We start from the raw sequence: 24,745 nt of genomic DNA, 5'->3' as shown, positions 1-24,745 counted from the left end.
GTGCCAGTGCAGAGCATCTGCATGTGCTTAGTTTTGTCACCATCTAAATCTTAGCATTCAGATTGGAACACACTCCTAAAAGACTAATGCTGTTTCAACGTATTTAACTAGGGAAAGAAACCTGTTCTCTTTAACTGCTGGCACATAAATATATGAGAAGTAGATAGTGTTCAATCATACAAAGAACCTTACACTGTATTATTTATCAGAATGTCTACATTCATTACAGATATCTCTAATATGTGGTGCATATTTAATACATCACAGTCTATACCTGTTTTCAGTGTCTTATACTAGAGAGAAGTCTCAATGCTAGATTTAGTCTCTAATTTTCCAAAAGCAGAGCTTGAGCAGTGTTATTCTTACATCTGAAGATTTTCATTAACCCACACCATCCCCACTTCACTGAACTTAAAATGGACATTCTATGACATATTCTGTTCTCAGACAGATTGAGAGGATACTCCCAAGGGGATGAGACTCCAAGAATCATTAGATTAGTTGTCTTCTTTTCTGCAGTAACTTCTTCAGTAAAGATATTTTATCTAAGGACAGAGAGAAAGAAAGGAAGTGAGTGATTGAGAGCAGGAAAAAAAAAGTTAATAGTAAGAGGATGACCAAAGGTCACCATTCAGTGGTGATCGGGTATTTCTGGAATGGCTACTTCCATCCTTTGCAGAGAACACTGAGAGACAGAGGGGATTCAGGAGGATGCCTATAGGTTCCTCAAGGCCTTTCATAGCACCAGAATGGAGAAGAGGCCTGAGAAAAGTTGTCCCTTCTGAATCTAGACCTCAAAAAGATAGTACTCTGACATGAAAATCAGTAGAAATGTTTACAATGAAGACAGACAAGCTAGAATGGAGTGTTGGAAAGGGTGGGTCATGGAAGAGAAGCAATCCTGTTCATCACTAGTAGGATTGATACAAACCCATGGAAGGATTGGCCAAACCAATCATTTTAAAGTGCATTATCAATTACAAAGTTGATTCATTTATATTCATCCCCACTTATTGTAAACTGACCATGAAAGAGGGCAGAGTAGTTAGGTGACTTGCCTGATGTCACAGAGCCAATCAGCAGCAGAATCTATGCATCCTTTGCCTTCCTCTACTTGCTCAAAGGGAAATCGAAAGAGATAAATTCATCCTGGCAATTGTCTTTTGTCCATATGATGCCCATAACCAGAAGTGACTTGGGGAGAAGGGGCATTACCTCATGCAACCAAAAATGGCAGGACCAAAGTAGGAAAAAAAATTCTAATGGAACGTCCTGTTAGGTAAGATATGTAATAAAGCAGACTGGTACACATTTCTGGACAATGTCCCTGAACATTCCAGGCAGCAGACAGATAGTAGGAAACAAAGGAATAAGGTAAATATGGATGGACCAGGAGTTTCAAAACAAAACTATTCAAGGGTAAGTAAAAGACAGACGTGAGGTCTAAACAGCATGCACAGAGCGTGGAGATTCGGCAAGATTACATAATGAAGTCAAGAAAGTGTAAAGGCAAACAGTAGCACAGCCAAGTTGAAGAATAAAGGGCGATTGCACCAGAGATTAAGATAAATAAAATAATAAGGCATTGTTCCAGTACATAAGGAAGAAAAGGTCAATGGAAAAATAAAGGGGACCTCTGAGAGGCTTGCTGGGGTAATTGACAGAACAGGAAGACAAAGCTCTTTCAGTTAAAAAAAAAAAAAAAAGTAACTGGAGGCCTTGATTGCCTCAAAGCTCCTCAAGGCTGCTGGCAGGGAGAAGAGGCAGGGGCTTAGGGTCAGCAACCAGACACATCAACACAGGTCAGTTAGAAGGTAGGCAGTGAGATATGTACTAGGGTGACCAGAACTTGAAGTATTACAAGTGAAGAAGCACACACACTGTCTCAGGCCCCATGTCACTGAGAAGATGCCCAAAACATGGAAGTAAAAGAGAGATAGAAGCCTGTGGACATTGGAAGGGAGGATTCCTAAACCAGGACAGAATTCCAGCAGGGCATAAGGGGCCCTGGGACAAAAATGGGGGCAGAAAAGTAGGAAGAGATGAAGAAGAGTGGAAGGGAAGGAGAAAGGGAGGGAGAAGGAAAGAAGGAAGGGAAGAAAGAGAGAAGAGAGGAAGAAATGAAACTCAAAATTTTAAAAGACCAGAAAGTTAATTAATCCTGGAGCAAAAACTCAAAATAATTAGCCATAAAGGAAAAGGAATTGGGGTGTGAGGAAGAAGGACTGAGCTATCCATTTTCTGGATCCTGGGTGAGAGATTTTGGATGGAGTGGATGAAAGCCTCTGAGTCCTACCTCCAGCCCTGGCCTTGTCACATGCTTAGCTGTGTGACTTCAGCAAAGGGTAGGACCGGATGACCTCCTACGTCTCCCCCAGCTGGATTTTCTTTGGTGCCATCTGTCCAAGGGCTGCAAAAACCAACTCTAGGGAAGCAAGTGTGCCCTGCTAATAATGTCTTTCTTCAGTAACCTCCTTAGCAACCCCTCTCCTTCCAAACAATAATACCCAACATTTCTTAAGAGCTTCCCTCGTTCCAGGTTGATAATAATAATAATCATCATTATTATTATTATTATCTATTCCTTAGCTTATCAGCACACTGAGGTTCAACTGAATATATACATCGTGAGGCTCAAATGAATATATATATATATATATTCATTTGAGCCTCACAGTGTCCTGATAAGCTAAGTGTTCACAGTCTTTCCCATTTCACAGGGGAGAAAATTAAGTCACTGGCTGAGGTAGGATCGGGATTGAAGCCCCAGGCCCTGTGGTTACAGGGGTTGCAAGTGGGTCCTGGAATCTAGCGCTGGATCCAGAGAGGCAGTCACCACCCTTCTGGGGGAGCAGGTGCTGAAGAACTGGCGGGATCCTCAGGTCACCCTCGCGGCCTGGCTCCTGGCTCCTGGCTCCAGGTGCGTTCGGCACCCGCGGCAGGCCAGGAGCCACTGACCCCCAGGGACCGTGACCGAGGGGTCAGGGCAGGGGTCAGGCTCTGGAAGCCTGGCACTCAGTCACCACCAGAGAAGAGAGGGATGAGATCAAAGAGGCTGGATTTGGGGCCTCTGGGAGTCCGGAAGGCATCAAGTTGGCACTTCTCCTGCTGCAAAAGAAACCTGGCCCCGGCCGCCAGGTGGATGGTTTCTGTCAGGCGTCTAGAATGGAATGGAGAAGAGGGAATGAATACAAAGGAGGCAATTAAAACTCTGGGAAAGTTTCGATGCAACAGCACGAGCCAGATGTAACAGTAGGACACCTTGGCGATCACTCCTACCATTTTAAGCCTCACTTTCTCGAGGCTTGCCTACCTGCTGGGGGGCGGGAGAGTCTGCAGCAACCGCCTAGTGCTTCTGTCACCTCCACCCCGGGGAGGGGCACTTACACCTCGTTACCTCCACCTAATATTAGTACACAGAGACCTACCTCAGAAGGTTGTTGTCAGGATAAAACCACACGATGCTTGTAAGGAGCCTGACGATAGGGGATCCCTGGGTGGCTCAGCGGTTTAGCGCCTGCCTTTGGCCCGGGGCGTCATCCTGGAGTCCCACATCGGGCTCCCTGCATGGAGCCTGCTTCTCCCTCTGCCTGTGTCTCTGCCTCTGTGTGTGTGTGTGTGTGTGTGTGTGTGTGTCTCATGAATAAATAAATAAAATCTTAAAAAAAAAATAAGGAGCCATAGTAAGTGCTCACTAAATGCTAGCTCTTGCTGTTAATTCGTTGTTATTCTTCGCTCTATAAAAAACAAAGTCATGACTACGCAAGTCCTCCCTCCTGGAGTTGTAGGGAGGGGAGCGTTCTGGGGGCCAAATGAGTCAATACTTGTACAGGTGCTTAGCCAAGGAAGGCTCTCTTCTGCGACCCGAATGCCTCAAACACCCCTTGCGCCCCACAGGGTGAAACACTGATGAGGGGAGGGGGGTGCGGACGCGGGAGGACAGAGCGCGGCCCTTCCCGAACTCACGCATTTCTCTGCGGAAAGGAAGGAGCGAGTTTCCCCGGGGGATGAGCCAGCGAGGCCTTTGGCTGGAAAGGCGGCCCCTCGCCTCCAAGAGCGCAGGCAGCGAGGAGGCCTTTCCCGGCTCGCGCGGCTGCGGGGGGTGAGCGCCCCGGGACGCCGGGGCTGGCGGGGCTGGTCCCCTCGCGCCCGGCCGCGCCCGCCTGGGTCCCGCTGCGCAGCGGGGGCAGCCGCAGGGCGAGGTCCCTGCCCTCCCGCAGGACGGCCTCAGCTCCAAGTTCCGCTGTTATCCAAGAGAAGACTTGAGACGAGAGTCCCTCTGTTTGATTTCGGCTGATGCAGTCGCCAGGCTTTTTTAATTGCTCGCAGATGCATCTTCTCTGAGCGGTTTACGGACCCCGTGTCGCCTGCCCGCTGCAGCGCTGAAGCGGGATACTGATCCGCGGGAGGCTTCGACAAGCCGAGCGGAGCGCGGGATGGGGTCGGGCGGGAGGAGGTTAAAAAAAAAAAAAAAAAGTATGTAAGTAAGAAAAAGGAATTTAGAAAAATCAGTGACAACCCTTAAACTGAAATGACTAGAGAGTCTGTTAAGAAATGTTAATCTCTCCTAAATACCCCAGAGCACTTTTTTTTTTTTAAATGGTCTGCCTTTTCTCGTCTGGAATTAGGAAACATTTTACGCAAAGTGGCCCTTCTGTTGTCGACATTGGGATCGGGGTCAGGGGAGAGACTACCAAGAGAGAGTAGAAGAGTTAGCACAACCTGACTGGAAAAAAGGACGGGAGAAACCTTTCGGAAGACATCCAGCATCAGTATGAGCTCAGGCTAATAGAAGTAGGAAAGGCCAGCGATTTGTTCTTGGCTGGGGTGGGGGTCTGACCTGGAGTGCCTAGGCGTGAATGTCCGTGCTGCCCACGGCTTTTCTCTTCAGATATCCTGGCACTTGTAACTGGGCCAAGTTTTAGCTTCTTGGCTCCTGACCAGAATTTTCCTGGTATTTGGAACACTCTTCTCTCTCCATCTTGCATTCATTATTAATGAGGAAAAATGAATGAACCAGGGATCGGAATACTGTGTGATGGACCCAATAGATTTGCCTTTTAAGGACTTGAGGATTGCCCCACCCCCCTCCCACCCACAGCATCAATGACTAGGAAAGGGTAGAGGAATCACACCAGAGAAGGTCTTTGGATAAGTCATTTCCATTGTCATTAGAATCCTGAGCGATTGGAAAACTTGGACCCCCTTCCCTAAAGGGCCCTGAGAGCTTCCTTCATTGTTGGCTGCTGGAGATCCCAGGCTGAACTCAGAAGCTTATCCAGCCACAGTGGAGTCACTCAGAGGGATAGGGACTCGGGTATAGGTGGAAGGGTACCTGAGAGAGGATAGAACCAGATACCCATAAGATGGGACAGAGCAGGGATGCCTGGCTGGCTCAGTTGGTAGAGCATACCACTCTTGGTTCTGAGTTCAAGCCCCATATTGGGTGTAGAACTTACTTGAAAAGAAAATAAGAAAGGACATAGAAGTCATTGGCTTTCTTTGGGCTCTCTAGAGGCCCTTCTGCTCTTTATGTGCATCCAAAATAAAAAGTGGAAGGAAGGGATTGGAAGGGTTAGGAGGGGTACTGATACTCAGATTGACACCTCTTATTTTGCTTTGTGGAAAGAATGTCTGTCTACTATATTGGATCTTCAGTGCTCCACTCTCTCCACATACTAGTACCCTTCCAAAACTGGGTCTTTGTAATCATGAAAATTATCTCCTATTGTGCAAACTCATGTCTGGGTTATGGAACTGCATGCCCAACTGGAGCAGAACACATTAAATTTCACTATTAGATAATGTACACACATGCTCTGATAAGGCATAAGTTTAATGAATTCAATCTCATCTCTACCTTCTTCTAAGGAGGACGGAAGAAAGGAAAAGGAGATGGAAAGGAAGATACTCTGGTTGATTCATAGGTGTGAATATATCCAAGGAAATAATTTTGGTTAAAAATGTCCAAATAATTACAATCTTTACTCCATTTCACTTAGCATTATGCAGGCAGTTTTGTGGGGAAAATCTATTTAGGCAACAGGAAAACACACAAAATCTGTTTGGAGGAGCAAAGGAAATCCCAAGAAGGAAAAAGAAAGAAGAGTGGGAGGAGGAGGAGAAGGAAGAGGAGGAGGAAAAGGAGAAACACGTGTTTAATAAGGTTAGGGTAGGTACTTGTTTGCTGGTAATTGTCCACCAACTGCAAACACACAGTGGGTGGCAGATCCTTCCAGTAGAGTTGTTTCCGGTTGGAAGAAAACTGAAGGGACCTGAGCTTCCCACACCAGCATCTGAACTGCAGGAAACAGTTCAGAAAGTCTCTTTTCTAGCTCTGGATCCTAACCAAAACAGTAATGATAGATAAAATGATTGCAGATTCCTAAAGCGACTGCGGTAGAACAATCCCTCCTGGAGTGCGAAGCATGGAATCAGAAGGCAGAACAGAAGCGCTGGGTGCTAAGGGAGACCCTTCTTCAGCGTCTAGGGTGCGAGGCTGGCGGGGGTTCTCCTGTGCTTTTTGAGCTATTTCGCGTGGGCGGGAGTCGGCCTGGCCTTGGGCTCAGGCTGGGATGCTCACTACCGGTTTCCCGAGGGAGGGAGCCCCAGGCGATTGTCACCGTGTCTCCAACTCGCCGTGGCCAGTTAATTCAATTACGCGCCCGCTGGAGAATGTGTGGCCAATCGGTCTCCCAGAAAGGGGCAAAGCAGAGAAAGAGGAATTAGCTTTGCTGAAAAGCCCAGCCTTTGGGTCAAGCAGGATGGCACTTATTAATTGCTCAAGACTATTAATTGGATGGGAAGGGGAGATGGTGGGGGGTAGGGGGGACTGTCTGACAGAAACAAATCCCACGCGCGCACATCACACACACACACACACACACACACACACACACCAAGCACAGCACACACCTGCCTTGATGAGTTTCTTTAGAAAAGGGGCGCGCCGTGCAACCCCAGAGCAGATGGAAGAGAGAGCTGACCAGTATGTGCATATGGCGCGGATGATTTCCCCAACTTTTCTTTCAGGGACAGACAGCTTTTTTTTTTTTTTTTTTTCTTTTTGTTGGGATGAGGCGAGAAGGAGCAGTTGGCCAAATGGAGTTTCCCTACAGTTCAGACGCTGGTGTGGGAAGCTGGGACACTGGAGTGGGAGGAGAGCTTTCCAAGGCAGATGTGGGCTCTGGCAAAGTAGAGACTCTTAAGCCAAGATACGCACTTTACCCTTTTGGCTTCGTTTCCTTTAAATACAAACACAAGTTTGTTTTTTCTCATTCTGCGAGATCTATAGTTTCCCCTAATTCCACCGGGTTCGAGACACAGTAAATGAACCCTGGACACCTTTTATCTTGGTATCTAGAAGTCACTTGGGAAAATGAAATGGGGATAGGGAGTGGAATGGAGAATTAAAAGACCGCCCCGTTCTTCTGTGGGGTCCAGAAGTATTCAGAGGGAGGAGACAACTAGAGGTCATTCTGTGGATGTACTCAGCTCCAGGCCAGAGCTCATTACCAGGAGTATCAGAAGTGCAGGGACTGCGTGTGGATCTTCTTCCAGACAGGGACAAACCTAGGGACCAAGCCCACTGGCACAGCAGGCACAGCAGGCGGCCACCCCACCCTGAGCCTCATGGCTGTTCCCAGGGGAGAGGGTTTTGCTTATGCTGCCTGGACCTAAGGGGGGAGGGGGGGAGAAGGTCCCTTCACCTTCAATGAAGACATATCTGACAGTAGAGGAGTTGGGGGAGGGGTTTGCAGCTTGTCTGAGAAGGGGGCTTCCTTTTCCATTTGAGCTTGGACAGGCAGGGAAACCAACATTATCCACCTGGAAAAGCGTGCACGGCAATTCCCAAGATAACCCGAGATCTCTACGTGTTCCCAGGGTGGGGGTGGAAGGGTGAGAGGGGTGTTATACCTTCAGAGAGACAGGAGTTCCTGGGGTAAGGTCGTGGGGGCAGGCCTCAGCTCCCACAAATAGTTATTTATTTCCTCTGTGGATGGAACATAGAGGCCTCACTCAGTCCTGACAAACAAAAGATTCCTCTGCAAGCATTTTGGGATTCAGCCTCTTAGTGCCAAGGGTACTCTTCTTACCCCCTCCTACTTAAGATCAAGTTGGGCATTCTTTCTTTTTATCTTCATTGGGCTCTCATCCTGACTTCATTGGACCAAAAAACAGAATTTCAAGTGGGGGGGGGCACTTGTGCACCTTGAAAAAGGGAGCAAGTGTTGGCTGCTGACCCTTGTGCAGGGCTGAAGCATCACGGATCTCCATTTCAGACAGTGCATTTCAATTCTTGTCGTGTGCCTTTGTCCATTTATATAAAGCAAAGAGCGCTGAGTGACAGCCCCAGTTAGCCTGCATGAGCAGATCCTAATAAACCCTCCCAAACCCCGACCTAAAAAAAAAAAAAAAAAAAAAAGCCACATGCCTGTTTGCCTGCGGCTTATTATTAAGACACCTTCTCAGCTTAAACACTTAAAAGCTAACCAAATGAAATGGCAATTAAGACTAAATTACCCCTTCTATCTCTGAGATGAGTCTGTGGGGCCAGCCAGTTCTTATGAGACAAGGTTGGAGAGCGGGCTTTGCAAAGCCTCAGTATTGCGGGCAGGTGGCCACCGCTACCCCCTCCAGGTGCTAGAACACTTGGTGAAGAAAGCTGAATTTTGAACGAAGTAAAGCTCAAATACTGTTTGAAAGTAGAGAAATCCACCAAACAGACAGGGTTGTGCACTGCTTCCTTCCTGCCCTTTGTAAAATATAACTTTCAAACATAAAGGGTTGTTTTGGAGTAATGGTGTTCAAATACCTGGTGTCACTGTTAAATGGTCTACAACCCCCCCCCCACCCCCGCAACCCCCATCCAGCACTGTTTCAGAAAGGAAAGAAGGAAAACACAAAAGAAGGGGAAAATGGGCTGGGTTGGGGAGTGCAAGACAACGTTTTACCTAAATGTAGAATCTTGTCATACGTCTTTATTCTCTTGTATTTTTCTTAAATATACTGCCAGTTGCACCATTTCTTTATGATGAAAACTTGGGCTGTCCACCGTGGCTATTTATTTTAAAAGCTGCTGAAAGTGTAAGCTACCGCAGGGTGTTGCCTTAAAAAAAGGGAAAAGAACCCAAATTCGATGTAAATATGGGAAGAGCAGTATTGTTTCCACTTGGGGAAAGACAGACACCCCAATCTGGGTGAAATTGATTTGGGTGCTTGTTGGAAAAAAGCAGCTTTCAGCATCTAGGGAGTGGAACCAATAGGAATGAACACTTACTCGTGTAAAAGGAAGCTTTAATTAATATATATTTCTATCTCTAATATACACACATCGGGGCTGGATCTTTATCTTCACAATAAAATGTGTGCAAATGCTCTCTGTAGAGATGAGTCCCCACCTCAGTCGGTATAGAAAAGCATGATAAAGGTTGGAAAAAATGGATAAAAATGTTGAAAGAACCTCCAGTTCCTTATTAGGCGAAGATACAATATTTATTCCTTGTCTCCTGGGATAAATCTCTTCTGCCTATTGTCCTCCCAGTTCTCAGTGCTGATGCTTAATTTTCAAAACTTCTATATTACCAAGGGACCTACGACATCAGCCAAAGAAATACTCAGCAAGTACAAAATCTGTTCCAGGGAGCTGCTTTTGTGCAGAGGGAAAATTTTGTTCCTACAGGTTTTTAAGTGGGTACGAGGCAAGGAGCTATCTGATCCGGGCAAAGCCATTACAATTTAGATCTCTATCTATAGAACATTTTTTTTTCCTTAAAAAAAATTGGAAAATACAAGAAGTTTGGATTTTTTTCCCGATTCTTTTTTTGGAGGGGGAAATTGCATCGTAAGCTTTCGGAGAACCCAACATGTCAACTACCTTTCCGGGACTAGTCCACGATGCCGAGGTATTATTACTTTTTTTTTTTTTTTTTTGAGCGCGCGTGTGTGTGGCGGCCGCGGCGGCGGTGGCTGCGGCGGTGGCAGCTTTCCCTGTCTCTAATCTATATTGGACCGTTACGTTTAATTATAATCTGGCTTTCGGGGGAAGTTAAGGAAGGAAAGGGGAGAAAGTTCGTTATGACATCTGTCGCCAGGAAGGGCGACTCTCTGCCACGTTAAGAAACATTTGCCATAATGAGGGGGAAAACATAATCCTAATAATAAAGAAAGGGAGGAGGGGGTGAGGAGAAAGAGATAGAGATTGGAAAAAAAGATACTCAGAAAGGCAAAAGTAAAGAGATTGATGGGGGGGCGGTAGGTGGACAAGGGGGGTGGGGAACAACGCACCCCTTTTGGAATGGGCTTATTCTTAGGAAAAGTGAAGCAGAAAGAGGGGGGGTCGGGTTCCTTGCCCCAAATGGTTAAGGGAATGAGCAAGTTGAACGCTTTGCACAGACTGGATTTTGTAAAATATATGGATAATGGTTTCGAGCAGCTCTAGCGGAACACCTCAGCAAGGACAGGCGCGGAATCCCGGGGTTGGGATCCGGTTGCAGAGGCGAGGCGCCGGCCCGCGCTCAGAGCGTGTGGGCTCTGGGTCTGCGCCCCGCCGTCCCGGAGTCAGTGGCAAACCTGGCTCCCAGCGCCCAGCTCCCCGTGCAAGTTAGGCAGGGGCTGTGTGTGTGTGTGTGCGTGTGCGCGCGCGTGTGTGTGTGTGTGTGTGTGGTGTGCTGTGTCACCCGCACCTATATAGGGTGGGGGATTTTTTTCCGCCCTCTCGACTGTGAGGACGAGGCCGCCCACCCCCAGTTCGCCTGCTCGCAAGGGCTCTCTGGCAAAGGCGCGGAGCCGGGGCTGCGGCTCGGCCCCAGCCCTGCGTGCTCGCTCTCCTTGCAGAGCCAGAAAAAGCTCCTGGCTCCGGGAGAGCGGCGCCTCGGTTGCAAAATGACAAACCTCAAGTTTTTCTGCTCTCCCTTTTCCCCCTCTTCCTTCCAGATACGTCACGACGGATCAAACAGCTACCGTTTGATGCAGCTTGGCTGTCTGGAGTCCGTAGCCAATTCCACTGTCGCCTATTCCTCCTCCTCTCCTTTAACTTACTCCACCACCGGCACCGAGTTTGCGTCCCCCTACTTCTCCACTAACCACCAGTACACCCCGCTCCACCACCAGTCCTTCCATTACGAGTTTCAGCACAGCCACCCGGCCGTCACCCCCGACGCCTACTCTCTGAACTCGCTCCACCACTCTCAACAGTACTACCAGCAGATCCACCACGGGGAGCCCACCGACTTTATTAACCTGCACAATGCGCGGGCGCTCAAGTCGTCCTGCCTGGACGAGCAGAGGCGGGAGCTGGGCTGCCTCGATGCCTACCGCCGCCACGACCTGTCCCTCATGAGCCATGGCTCTCAGTATGGAATGCACCCAGATCAAAGACTCCTGCCAGGGCCCAGCCTGGGGCTGGCCGCCGCGGGAGCAGACGACTTGCAGGTAAATAAGCATGCGGCGAATTTGTCTGCGCCCTCCCCTCTTTGCCCTCCCCCTCCCGCTCCGTGCAGGCTCTGACTGTAAGCCGCCTCTCCCCTCTTCTCCTCTCCACTCCTCTCCTCTCCTCTCTTCTCTCTCTCTCTCTCTCTCTCTCTCTCTCTCTCTCTCTCTGACACACACACACACACACACACACGCACGCACACACACACACACCACTTATTATGGAAAGTTATCAAAACAATTAGAGGAGGGGTGTGCCGTTCTGTCACTCTCATTGGATCAAGGCATTTCACCTGGACGCCTGAGAGTCTGGCTAACTCAGGGCCCCCACTCTCAGTCGGTCTATACAGAAGTCGGTCGTGAATCCTCATTTCTATCCCTGAGGGGATGGGGTGGAGGAGATCACCGAGGCTCAGTTGAGCCAACTGGGCTCTGAGTAAGACCCGATTAGATCTGCGCACCCTCAATCTCTGCCTTGTGCTGGGTCTACCCGCGTGTCCCAGGTGTTTGTCCCAGACTGAGCTCGTGGGAAACTACTAAGAATTGGGGGACTGGTTTGTTCTGCGACTTTGTTGGGCTCTAGAAAAAGTTTCCCCGAATGTACTAGATTGCTGTGGGAAGTAAAGAATCGCCAATGGAAAGTCTCAAAAATTTACCCCAAAGAATCTGCACAACGCACTTCACCAGGTTATGGATTTGAGCCTAATTCTGTTTAAGGAGCATTCAATCCCACCACCCAGTTGGGTAATTCACAACTTTATTTTCCTCACCAGGTTATTAACTTTTACGTCAGATACAATTTCTTAAAAAGAAGGAAATGAAATAAAGAAAGAGGGGAAAGAGAAGAGAAATAAGAAGGGAGGAAGAAAGGAGAAAAGGAAAGAGGAAGGAAGGAAGGAAGGAAGGAAGGAAGGAAGGAATCAAGATATTATGGAGGCCATCAATCAGATGATCTCTCTCCTGCTTTCTTTCTTAATGTATTTTTGCCCATTCTTTGCCAACAATAGAATTTATAATTTTGCAAACATATTGTCACAACCACTCTTCAAACAAATAAAATCACAAATATTCAAAAAAGAACTCAAAAGATGTAAATTTGTAGCTTCTTTTGGCTGAAAGGACAGCAATAGCTGAGTCCCTACTTTTTCAGTCCGCACAAAGCTGGCCACCTCTCCACAGTCTCCACAACGAAGGGGAGATACTCCAAAAGCACGAGTTGGAGACGTAAGAGATTCCTTGTTGCGCACAGAAAATCTTTTCCCCTCATTTACCTCTGAGCAAGAGATTATTTTAAAATTAAAGTGAAAGCCCTTACTGTCCCAACAAAGAGCCGTGGGCACAAGATCGGCACACAAGAAAAGAGATTTGGCTCCATAAACCTTGACTTTCTACATTTATATTCACAAAATAATTTTATACGCTCAGAACATTTTTACATTTTTCACAAGGATCCCCTTATGTCTCAAGGGGGAAAAAATCTGCCATTCAATGCTTAGCTCAACTAAAACCTATTTACTCCTTTTAATAGCCGCGTCTGCTGCTGATTTTTTTGTATCTGTACAAATTTTTTTTCTGTGCTAGGCACAAAGCCGGGCATTTTTCAAAAGAGGGGATTAGAACATTTGCAAGCACCAGACAAAGAGCGAATCCCGTGCAAAAGAACACCGTAGTTTATCCAATTTTCGACTTAGTGCCATTCAACTGGTCATTTATGCAATGTCATCCGACCAAACAACATGTTTTACTTATGAGGGGGGAAAGTTTGTTAAGTGTAGAGACCAAGATTCATTTCTTCTAAGAAAATAAACATCTTAACAGTGCGCCAGAGAATGGGAGGGAAAGTGGTTCACTCTCTTGGAGAGGCTTGGGGCCCTTTACCCTCTACATTTCGGATATTTTGAGACTTTTTTTCAGTCTATGTCTGTTTTATATTTTTAGTCTTTCTTCAGCTTATTGTTCATACTGAGGGAATATTCATACTGGGAGAAACACTTCAAGATCCTAGAAGAAATTGAGGAGTATGATATGTGATATATTTATGTATCTATGTCTAAGGCATATCTATATATGTATATATCATTGTGTGTATATGCATATATATATGTATGTATATATATATGAAGCAAGTTGTAAATCTGGCAAGTTATTTTCTTCCACTCCTGCTGGATTTAGTTGGCAGAATGAAAAAGAAAGAGAAAAAAAGTAATAGCTACTTTTAACAAGAGAAATAGGGAGGGGATGTGTGGGAGAAACCCGTCTCTCTCCTTTTATTTCTTCCTTTTTAAAACATTCATCAGCATATGCCTCATTTCAAATGCAACAAATGTAAATATACTTTTCCCTGCACAGAATTTTAAGTGAAAGTCCAATGGTTTGCATGGCGGTCTAAGTCTGCCTAACAGATGCAAACAGTCTTGTGGCTTCAGTTCCATCTTTGAGTCCCCTAAAAAGATTTGCTATGGCCAACAAAGGAAACTGTCACACCTTTTCCCATCACCGCTTTAATTTATGCTCAGTCTCCAAGTTTTTTTTTTTCATATTGATTTGATAATCACTTTAAGGCAGAACATTTAAAATAAGAAAGAGCTCGTGAGTAGGTTGAAAAGGGGGTCTTACAGGCCTGCCTCAATATGGTGAAAATGGGGAAGCGAAAGGGAGCCAGGGCTGTAAAGGTTGTTTTGTAAAGTGGGTTTTTATTATGCACCGACTCTCTCCGCATTTACTTAACTCTTCACGGGCTGTTGGGTAGGTTAACACCCTTCAAGGCCTCTTTCATGTCCAATACCTCGTTTGTTTGTAAAGGAAAATGAGCCTTTAACACATTTCAACTCAGGGGAAAAAAGAGAGAGAAATTTTTTATTTTTCTTAATCAAAAATCAGCAAACCCTTTCCTTCTTCCCAGCTCACATGATCCCTCAATCCATTAGGAGCCTAAGGATCTCCTGTGGGTGAGCCTGAAGGTGTTTCCCCTCTAAGACATATTTTGGGTAGGATACTCCTACTTCTGTGGTAAAGCAGAACCAACATCAGATATCTTGAAGCCTGCACTTGAAATGGCTCCTCTGAGCTCCCAAGAAACCCACAGTGCCAGACTTGACACTCTTAGTATAATTTGCACCACGCAGAAAGTGCCGTGGAAACTGTCTATATATGTGCTATGTGCCTTGATGGAGACTCAAAGGGCTTCTCATTCCCTTATGTCAAGATGAAAGGCACTCAGGTGCTTTGAAGTATAATATTGTATGGTACTGCAAAATACATACCTTAAGATTTATACAACTTTTAGATTGTGGTTTTTCTGGTACTTTTTTCCCCTTAAAATCATGTGTGCTGCCAAACTTGCTCCAGCTCAATGGTTACTTTCAAATGTCTACTATGGGGATATGGGGTTCGGGAATGGGGCAGATTGAGAGACTTAACTCATGTGGTCATACCTATTAGTATTTCTTTGAGTGCTTTTAATTGTTTTTCTTTTATTAAGGGTTCCGTGGAAGCCCAGTGTGGGCTTGTTCTCAATGGTCAAGGTGGAGTGATAAGAAGAGGTAAGTGATGTGTTAAAATGAAACATTCTTCTCTCATCTGATACTTTGTTTTGAAGATCTAGTGGTGCTGTTAAGCATCAGATCCCTTGTCTGATGATTAAGAAAACAACTGCTCATGGTCAATTACTTTTGTCCCACATAGGCATACTCCCGTCCTCCATTGAGGCCTGAACCCAGCCTGGGCCCCAAAGAGCTGTGATAGAAGCAATTTGTTGTTCTTCATGGAACAGTGACAAAATCAAAGTTGAGGGGTTGGGGGAGGAGAAAAAAGAAAAGAAAAGAAAAGAAAGGGAAAAAATCCTTCTCACACCTCTTTTCTCTATCACCACATCCCCAAGCAGAATTTCTGGTCCCTTTTAGCCCTAAATGTGCCAGCCACAGCCTGGGTGATTGAGGTGATGGTGTTAGCTTGAGGCTTTGAAGGATTCTATGAAAGGCTAGATTCGTTGAGGCTTCAGGGAAGGCTAATGAAACACCAATATTGTAGCTGCCCTTATTTTTCTAAGTGTCCAGAACATTTCTTTCTTTAAGGGAGGTGGGAGGAGGAGGTGGTGTTAACTGTACCGGATAAAGCTTTCTTGTTCCCATCTGTTGAGGAAAACATCTGAATCCAGAGTTACCCATGGAATTGGAAGGGGTGGGGGAGAGGCAAGAGTTGAGAGCTGTTGATTTTGGCTCAGACACTGAGGGGGGCTGCATCTCAGATGTTCCATTTTGACAAAAGGTTTTGAACTATGACATTTTAAGGGCCTCAAGGCAGTGCAGATTTTGCTGGCTTCCCCACTTAACTGTACCCAGAGCCTCTGAAGCTTATTTTCCTAGCAAAGCTGAGTAACCCGAGGAGCACACAAGGCAAGGGGACCAGCTGTTATCCCAACTTCATACGAATTAATAAGATGTGGCCTATTCACCAGGGCTAATTCCAGCTCCAGGGCCGCAGTTGTCTTTAGTAACTGAACTACTAAAGACCGAATCACTTCTGATGGCACCAAATAAATGTCCTCCAGTTCCTGCCCATCCCTTTCAAAGCTTGTTGAAAGATTCCACTGCTTTCCCGAAGAAAGAAGTGGATTCTTTCATGTTTAAACTTCAGGCTTTACAACTGGGTGTCCGATATGAAATTCCATTTAAATCGAGGAGGAAAGAAAACACAGATTGCCTTTCTTTTGGAACTGGACAATTGTCATAGTGGGTACTTGGAATAGCCCTTCAACTCTGTTGTTTCACTCAATGGAGATTGGAAACTATTAAAAAAAACAACAACAACAACAACAGTAGTGTTGCTCCATAAGGATTTTTTTTTTTTTTTTAATGAGTAACATCAAGCTTGTCAGCCAGGCTAACTAACATTCAGCCATGTTGAAGCGATATGAAATAGTCCCAAGACTGGTGAGAATTGAATTAAAATACACATACGGTTCAAGGGAGGGGTTAAAATGCATAGTGAGAGAGGTGTCTGGTGAGACATGCTGATCTGGGTCTGTTGGGGCGGTCACGCTAAAGGTGAGGCTGAGCGCTCAGGGCGCACGGAGATGTCGGTGGTGCTGAAGGACAGCGCCACTAATTAGCGCCCAGAGCCGGCTCCTCCCAGAGCCCGGCTGGCGCTACTGCGGTAGACGCGCTCAGTTCGGCACTGGCTCCTCGATCACCTTCTCAACGCTTGGAAATTGCATCAGATCTTACAGTGGCTGGCTGAGGGTGGGAATTATTTGAGACCGAGGGCGGGAGCTGGAAGGGAGGTGGCTAGGTAATCAGTTGAGTTTTTGGAGATTTAGGGGACACCCCCTCAGCATTCCCCACCACCACCAAGAAAGGCCTAGGCTCTTGGGGAACTACAAAATGGGAACTGTGGTCCTGTCCTATGAGGGCCACAGAAATGGTCTTCCTTAGGTAATGTTTTATTGTTCTTGTAGGATTCGGTGTCACTTAGTTTCACCTGAAACATCAGTGTGGATCCTGTTATTTTAAACCAAATATTGATCTTTTAGGAGTCCAACATAGCTCCAAAGAGAAAGGGGCGGTAACTTGGGGCTTTTATCTGTATTGTTTGACTAAACCCCAGACCTCCTCCCCCCACCCCCCACCCTGCAAAGGAATTCAGAATTTAGCTGCTGAGTTTATTCCATTTCCACATGTCTTAGAGAAAGGCCAATTAACTTGGTTGAACCCCGGAGACCAAGTGTGTGTCTGTGTGCGTCTGTTACTCTGAAACAATCAATGTTCATGACAATTTACAAATGGATAGCAAGGAAGTCTTGCTTAAAAGGTTTTGTACATCCTGCAGGAGTCTGCCCAGCCCCTCAACTCAGGACTCCCCGTTTTCGAAGAAGAGCTAAAGAAGCCCCTTCTCTCTGTTGTCTTGGTGGTGCACTGTATTCTTACTACAAATAGCTCAAGTCACCTTTGTTCATCACAATTCAGAAGGACACTAAGTCAGGCAGTCTGCCTTATTGCCATATTGTGTAATGTTTTGTTTAGATAGGAATGTTCTGTTTCTCTTCTAATCCATGTTTACAGGTGACTCTCCACAGGAAACATGATTTCTTGAAAAGCACAACTTTTTGCTATCTTTCCTCCCCCTGCTAAGTTCTCTGATAAACTTACATTTCCAATGATTTCCAGAATTTACTGTGGGGAGGAACAAAACAGATTTCACTTGCAAAGTCTCCTGAGTACTCTTCAAGAAGAAAGACCACAAAGTGCCCACATGAGTTCACCAGGGAGAGGCTATCCTGGTTTGCAGTGTGTGTGTGTGTGTGTGTGTGTGTGTGTGTGTGGTGTTGAGGGTGGGGGGGTTGAGGGAGGTGCTCAGTTCTTTAAATTTGGCCATTTCTGTTTACTTTGCAAAGAACAAAATACCACTTCTCTGACTCACTTCGATAAGTGGCAGTCATATTGTTTTTGCCTCTAATGAAGGCCTGGTAGCCAAAGAAAGCGCCTAAGAGGGGCAGCGGCAAGGTAATTACCACCTAGATAAAATATTTGCCACCGCCTCGGAGGTACAGCTCCCGCGCGCTCACTCTCGCTTAATGGTGTGCACGATTTTGCCCGCAGCCCCGCCACTCCAACCATCAGAACCAATAATCTTTACTTTACCCTGCGCTCGAGTATCGATAGCTTCTCTCGCCTCCGGCTTCGGCTTTGATATGTTAATATTTCTGAGTAGCAAATTCTGCAGAGATCATATTAATGTTGTACGTACAGAGTGGAGCTTTGCCTTCGTTGAATATTCAGATACTGGGTTTCAAAAGGCATCTCTTGAAGAAATGAGGCTTCTATTTACAGGAGTCGTCTGTGTTTTTAATCATTAAAAAAAGAAAGGAAAACCCACTCTTCTTTTCCCCATGAATCTTCTGAGGCTCCCTCATGGCCTCCTCCCCTTTGTCAGGCGCTGGTCCCTTTCATTTCTCGCTCTGAGAATTTAATAGTAGAACAATGTTGATGACGACGACGACGATGATGATGATGCTAATAATGAATGGGTCTAGATTGGAATGGCGGGGGTAGGGGTTCAGTTGGGTAGGGGACTGTGGCCTTCAGACGAGGATGGAGGTGAGACGAGAGGACTCAGCTTTCCCATAGTTGGGTGAGAAGTGACATTTTGGCCCTGGTCTTTTTTGAGAAATCGGGATGGCAAACTCAAAAAAAAAAAAAAAAAAAGGAAGAAAGAAAAAATGAAAAAAGTGAAGAGGGGAAGCGCCCTTGTTTCGCTTTGTGATCACTCTGCCTTGCAGCCCCAGGCTAATTTCAGACGCTTAAATACCGCCATAGCCTCTGGGCCACGCGGAGAGGGAGCGGACCCGGCCACGGGCAGGCAGGAGCGCTTTCCGGATTGCCCGTGGCTACACAAAATACAAACTACTTTGAATCAAAACATTTTTGGGGAATTAATATGATCTGAACCCTGCACGTTTTAAGAGAGCTGGAGTTTGTCAGATTGCTTAGAGGTGACTGGCACGCCAAGGAGGAGGCATTTACGCTGAGGTACAAACATTGTCAGATCTGATTTAATTTTTTTAAAATGCTTCTGTGAAATGGAGTTTAGCATCAATCACCCAGTCTGCCAATAACCGGGTGGATGCACCTGACCGCTTTTCCCTTCTACAGCCCCCACAGCCGGCTGCCCACAGGCTGCTTGGGCAGGAGGATGGATGAGCTGATTCTGCGCTTTCAGTTTTGCGAGGGCCCTGAGCTTTGGAACTCGAGTTAGAAAGAGACTCGGGCTCTTTCAGCGGCTTCCAGAAGGAGTTACATTGGAGTAGGGTGGGAAGCCTTGTTCCTCTTCTTTTGTCAGGCCCCCCAGAATCTCTCTTTACTAGAATCGCCAAAACTCATCTCTAAAGCTCATCCATTTTGAAAATACAGCAGAAACACACCTCTCCTGCCTCGTTAGTCCCCAAATACAGATGCTGCAGATTTGGAATCCAATCTTCTTTATATGAAGACTAAAATTCATATACCAAAGGATCTATAAGCATGGTTTCTTAAAAGCCTTTTTTTTTTCTTTTGCAGGGGTAGGGGAGCACCTTTTCCTTAGCCTACTGCCTTCTCTCTCATTTCTTTGTTGCTTTGAAAATAACAAGAATCAAAACACTCCCTGCATTGAGAAATGGGGATTAATTCACACACACACAATTACACACCCACTGCCACATTAAACCAGTAAGTCTCTTAGTGAAGACCTCCCTTCTTTTGTTCTGCCTGGAATCTGCACTGGGAGGAGCGTGTTCAAACCTGGTAATCCAGTTATACCTGTAAGGGTATATCCTTCCCTCAAACAGCTCAGTTAGCGGCTGATGCATCATTTGAGGCCTATTTGATTGCAATTAAACCACTATCCCTTTGCTGCTTGATTACAATTAGTATCTGCTACGGGGGGTGGGGAGGAGAAACGAGGGGATTACACGGGAGGTTTGGGATTGAGAAGGGCGAAGGGCTGGAGAGGAAGCAGCAGCGAATGATCCTACCCCACCCAGCTCACACGCACACCTCACAGAAAGGCACCCGCAGAACAAACAGGGACAGGAAACTCCTATAATCGCTTACACATTTTTAATGTGTCAGAAAAAAACGAGCGATCACTGGAGATGAAGAAGGGGAGAAAAAAAATCCCTGCCGTTTGTATTTCTTTCATTTGAATTGTAAACATCTGTTTGGCTGTAAGGCGAACAGAACATTTATTTTGCTCTCAAGATTTGGTCTAATTATGTCAACACCGAAGCGGCGGGGAGTGGGGCGGCGCTGCGGCTTTGGAGAGGGAGAGGCTGCGCGTCAGGGCCGGGCGCCCGCAAGCCAGCCGCGAGGTATCGCACCTGCCCAGCGCGCGGGGCCTCCAGCCATCGCCCGCTCTCTTAGAGAGGAAGGCACCCAGAGGGGGCACGTGGCTCAGAGGCAGCTTTGGGGGCGCCAGGAGAGCCACGGTTCCTTGGAGACGGCCGCGGCTGTTTCCTCTGCCCTAATTGCCTGGATGAGACGAGGAAAAGCGCGCTCAGGCGTCGGCGCTTGTCCTTGTATTCCGCAGCGGCGCAAAAGGTGGGTGGGGATCCTGTTGCGCCCCGCAGCTCGCACCCCTGAGACGTGGTAGGTGCTCAACGCAGTGGCGGAGTTGAGTGGGCTTCACTCAGGTTGCTGAGCACAGGTGCGTCCATTTTCCTTTGCTGCTCCCCACGCGCTGGGGAAGTGAATGGGGCGGGCGTGAGGATCCCCATTTTGCAAAAGGACAGACCAAGGCTCAGAGTTATTCCTCAAAGGTCGCATGGGTCGTTGAGTTGACCAGCCTCTTACTCGCAGACCATACTGTGTCTGACAACCCAGCGCCAGGTGTCTCCAGCCACACCAGAAAGGGCAAAGCCCCGCCTGGTTTTCCTTTGGCCTCATGAGATCAAACAAGTTCAGGCAGTTGAAGGATCTGCATTGTGTGTTTTTCATGCCTAGTTTTGTCCCCTGCAGTTTCTTTGGCTGACATTTCCCTGTTGCTATGGCAAAGTTATCCCTTTTATGATAGTCATGTTCTAGACTGGTGACCTTAAGTAGATAGTACCTGATTTCTTATGCCTGTTTCTACAGCTACAGATTTGAGTTAGAAATGGGAAGCCCTATCTCCAAATTTCAGTTTTGAAAATAGTGCCCTCCATAGAAGTTTTACTTCTGGGCACTATGAATACCCGGATTGTGGGGCCAGAGATACCTCTAACTGGAGTGCTGGATATAGAATGAACGCTACATAATTTCAATAAGAGCCAACATGCAACAAAGGCACCATGAAGGACTTCAGCTGGTAACACTGGAGATGAGTACTATAAATGGCTTGGCATGGTCAACTCTCCTAACTTTCCTTTGAAATCTCATCATTGCTATCTGTGGTCTGGATCCCCTTAAAGAATCTCTGAACCTTCATTCTAAATGCAAAAATCTGGTTATGTTGACCCATTACTCTTTTCTTCCTCCCCCAAAAATAAACCACTGAGAAGAAAGATACCAGGTTCTCCATGCTGCTGTAAATTCTACAAGTTGCCAAATCTTTAGCCAGGACGAGAGAGTTCCCCAAGGCTGCAGCAATGCCAACTATCAAAGCAACAGAAATTCCCTTTAAAGATGCTGTGACATAAAAAATAAAAGCCTCTAGAGTTGATGGCTAATTCTGAATACAAAATAAATCCTCCAGGCAGTTTGTGTGTGCATAAAGCATACTCTTAATATGCAGCCTGTGTAACTTACCTAATAAATGCTTATTTGAGCATAAGCCAAAAGCCCAACCTGGATGCAGGAAAGACCCGGAGCCTGGGGAGATAGCACTTGGGTAGGTAGCAGATCCAGTGACTTCCCTGGGAGCAGCTGGCTTTCAGCACATGGGATTCACTTTGCCAAAAGGGGACAATTTTCCAATTGGAGAAAGCCAGATTTAACTCCTTTTTTTTTCCCCAAAAAAATATTTTATATTCTTCTGTGGCTCCCTAAATTAGGTTTCTAACCCACTATATATTAGAAAAGGTCTAAAACTGTGTCCTTCTTTTCCCTTGGCTTGCTGGGAAAGTAACACATGCACAAATATTCTTCTCTCATAATTTACTTGAGAACCATTGGATAAGATTCCTTGTGTCCTCAGTTGTGTATTGGCTATTGTACAAGTGAAGAGGGCTTATGTAAGAATGTAAATTTGCTTGTGATTCCATGACTGTGGGTGGAGGCCCATTTTCAGAAGAGAGCTCTTTGAATTTTAATATAGACATGATTTCTTAATATTTTTGCTTCACATGACCCCACAATGACCTAAGTCCTAAAGTGATCAGGGTCCTGAGCCTGACAGTATGATGCTAAAAGCCAGCTTCATTGATATATTCTTGTTCATCTCAACTTTTGAAAAGCCATATAAGAGTTTATTTGTAAAATGCATCTTGTATCTGTAGGTATAAAGGGAGAGAATCAATGAAAGGATAATGGTAGTTCCAGGCCCCCAAATCTGGGAAAACTATGATGATGATGATGATGACGACGATGATGATGAGCTTTAAAATTCTCTATGACAATGAAAATTGGGGAAGCCCAGGTGAATTTGTGTCAGGAACTCCTGAGGAAGGCATTTGCATGGTTTTCTGCTATGTTAACCACAAGTTTAATGCCAGGAAAAGGATTTCAGTTTGACAGTTTGACAGATTGTGACCTCTCAGATTTCAGACCGAGGGCCAGTTTCCAGACACTAACATTGGGAATTTAGCCAAGTGTACAGGACTTGTCTTCCAGTTTGGAGAAGGCTGGCTACTCCAATATTTGCAATATCCTCTCTTCTGTTTTGGGAGATCATTCAAGGTGATCACCAGCCTTACCAATGTCAAGGAGAAAGACATTTGTCCCAATACTTTTAGGGGAAACTTGGATGACTCTAGGGCAGCCTCCAAGAATTCCAGGTAGTACAGGGGTAGAAACACTTTAAGAGTGAGGTAAAGTTAACCTGTCTCTCCACTCAGATCCAGGACCCCTTCACGTTTTTAAATATCCTCCCAGGTTCCTTAGCCACAGTGCCCAGAAAACACAGCTAAATCTGAATGCCAGAAACCTCAGCAATACATTGTACCTGAGCGGCCTAGTAAAGGAGGGGAGGAGCTATGTGAGAGGCAAGTAGCAAGTCCTAGACAGGGTTTCTCAAACTTTAATGTGCTCATGAACCTCCTGGGGATCTTGTTATAATGCAGATTCTGACCCAGAATGTCTGAAGTTGGACCTGAGATTCTGCATTTCTAGCAAGCTCCCAGGAGATGTCAGTGCTGCCAGTTGAGGGTAGTCCCTTTGAGTAAAAAGATTTTGGGCAACACTCTCCTGCTTGTTTTTCTTCTTCCACCTATTTTTCTCTTTTCTCCCATAGAATTTGACCTTTTTTTGGAGATGAGTCTTAAGATCTCCCATAGTTGAAGAACCAAATGTGTGCTCAGGAAAGCAAGCCTTGAATTTGAACTTGCCAATGAACCTCATAAGCTTGGCCTTCAGATTGTTCAATGCATGAAGAGGCCGCCTTAAATGTCAGGGCTGTGTAGCCACCATGTTAGCAGTATGGACTTTGGTCAGGATTTTTGCAGTATGGGAGAACTGGGCAGCAGGAAACTCTCTTCAATGATTATCATCTTGGGTCCTCAAGTCTACTTTAGGTGCCTGAAGTTAGGGAATGTACTCTGTTACCCTAGAGGAGAGCAAAACTCAAGGGGCTCTCTGGAGCTTGGAGACAAAACGATTCTGCTCCAGGGGCCCTAGGATGGCAAACTTGCTTTGGTGACTTAGCTATTAGCAGTTATCTTTGCATTGTTTCCTAATAGTAATAATGATAATAACAACAACCAAAACAATAATATCATTAGCCACTAACATTTAATGTAACCATTACTACGTTCTAAGTCCTGTGCTGTATTTGACTGTGTATGCCAATCCTGAGATCTTAGCATGTGGTAGAGAGATGTGACCTATCATCCACACCCACATGGGTTGAAAATTTATGACAATGGGCTGATTATTTTTGGTGGTACCTGGAAACTGAGTTATTCCAGTACCTACAGTTGGTAAGTGGATAAGCGAAAAGAGATGGACATTTTCAAACAATTCGGAAAAGAGATTTCAAAACTCTTGTCTACATTGTAAGTCATGTGTAAAATATATCCATCCATTGTATATATTGCACATACATGCATACTCAGAGAAATGAAAAAATAATACATACCCTCTGTGGGGTTAACTGGTGGAGTTTGGGGTTCTTTGAAGTGTGTTTTGTGTGTGTATATGTCAAAATTAGCACTGATGAGCCAGCCAACACTAGATAGGATGCTAATTTTTGCTAAAAATTGTAACCCCACAAACATGTTTTATATGATATTTGAAGGATAAAGTCTTTATTGTTATTTGAAAGGACATCTTCAGAGGAGCTTTCTGAGATGATCCAGGTGATGTATACATGAGAATAGTTGTTGCCATGTATTCCCAAATCCCAAGAAGTGCCTTGATGTTAACTGTCTTTCGTGCAATTATCTCCTCTCGCTGTCACTAATATGTAATATATTTCCCCCCCCCCTTCAAGGTGGCACATGTGTGGTCAACCCCACAGACTTGTTTTGCTCTGTCCCTGGCCGTTTGTCCCTTCTCAGTTCAACTTCCAAATACAAGGTGACCATTGCTGAGGTGAAGAGGCGCCTCTCACCACCTGAATGCCTCAATGCTTCACTCCTGGGAGGCATTTTGAGAAGGTAAGAATTGTTTTCTGGCACATTGTATCTTCTAACTGTACTGATACA

At 45.8% G+C, this 24,745-nt stretch overlaps 1 protein-coding gene across 1 annotated transcript in view; it reads left to right on the top strand.

Annotated features, from left to right (window-relative positions):
• The first annotated feature begins 9,866 nt into the window (after nt 1-9,866).
• TFAP2D (transcription factor AP-2 delta) overlaps nt 9,867-24,745 on the top strand; it is a 56,103-nt gene continuing 41,224 nt past the window's right edge. The window contains exons 1-4 of the mRNA XM_041743001.1: nt 9,867-9,905; nt 10,936-11,433; nt 14,915-14,975; nt 24,532-24,697. Of these exons, the coding sequence (XP_041598935.1) occupies nt 9,867-9,905; nt 10,936-11,433; nt 14,915-14,975; nt 24,532-24,697 (764 nt within the window). The remainder of the gene's footprint in view (nt 9,906-10,935; nt 11,434-14,914; nt 14,976-24,531; nt 24,698-24,745) is intronic.

This window comes from Vulpes lagopus, chromosome 1, assembly GCF_018345385.1.
Source record: "Vulpes lagopus strain Blue_001 chromosome 1, ASM1834538v1, whole genome shotgun sequence".
Taxonomy (NCBI): Eukaryota; Metazoa; Chordata; class Mammalia; order Carnivora; family Canidae; genus Vulpes; species Vulpes lagopus.
The sequence above is the reverse complement of the archived record's forward strand: the minus strand, read 5'-3'. Positions and strand labels throughout refer to the sequence as shown.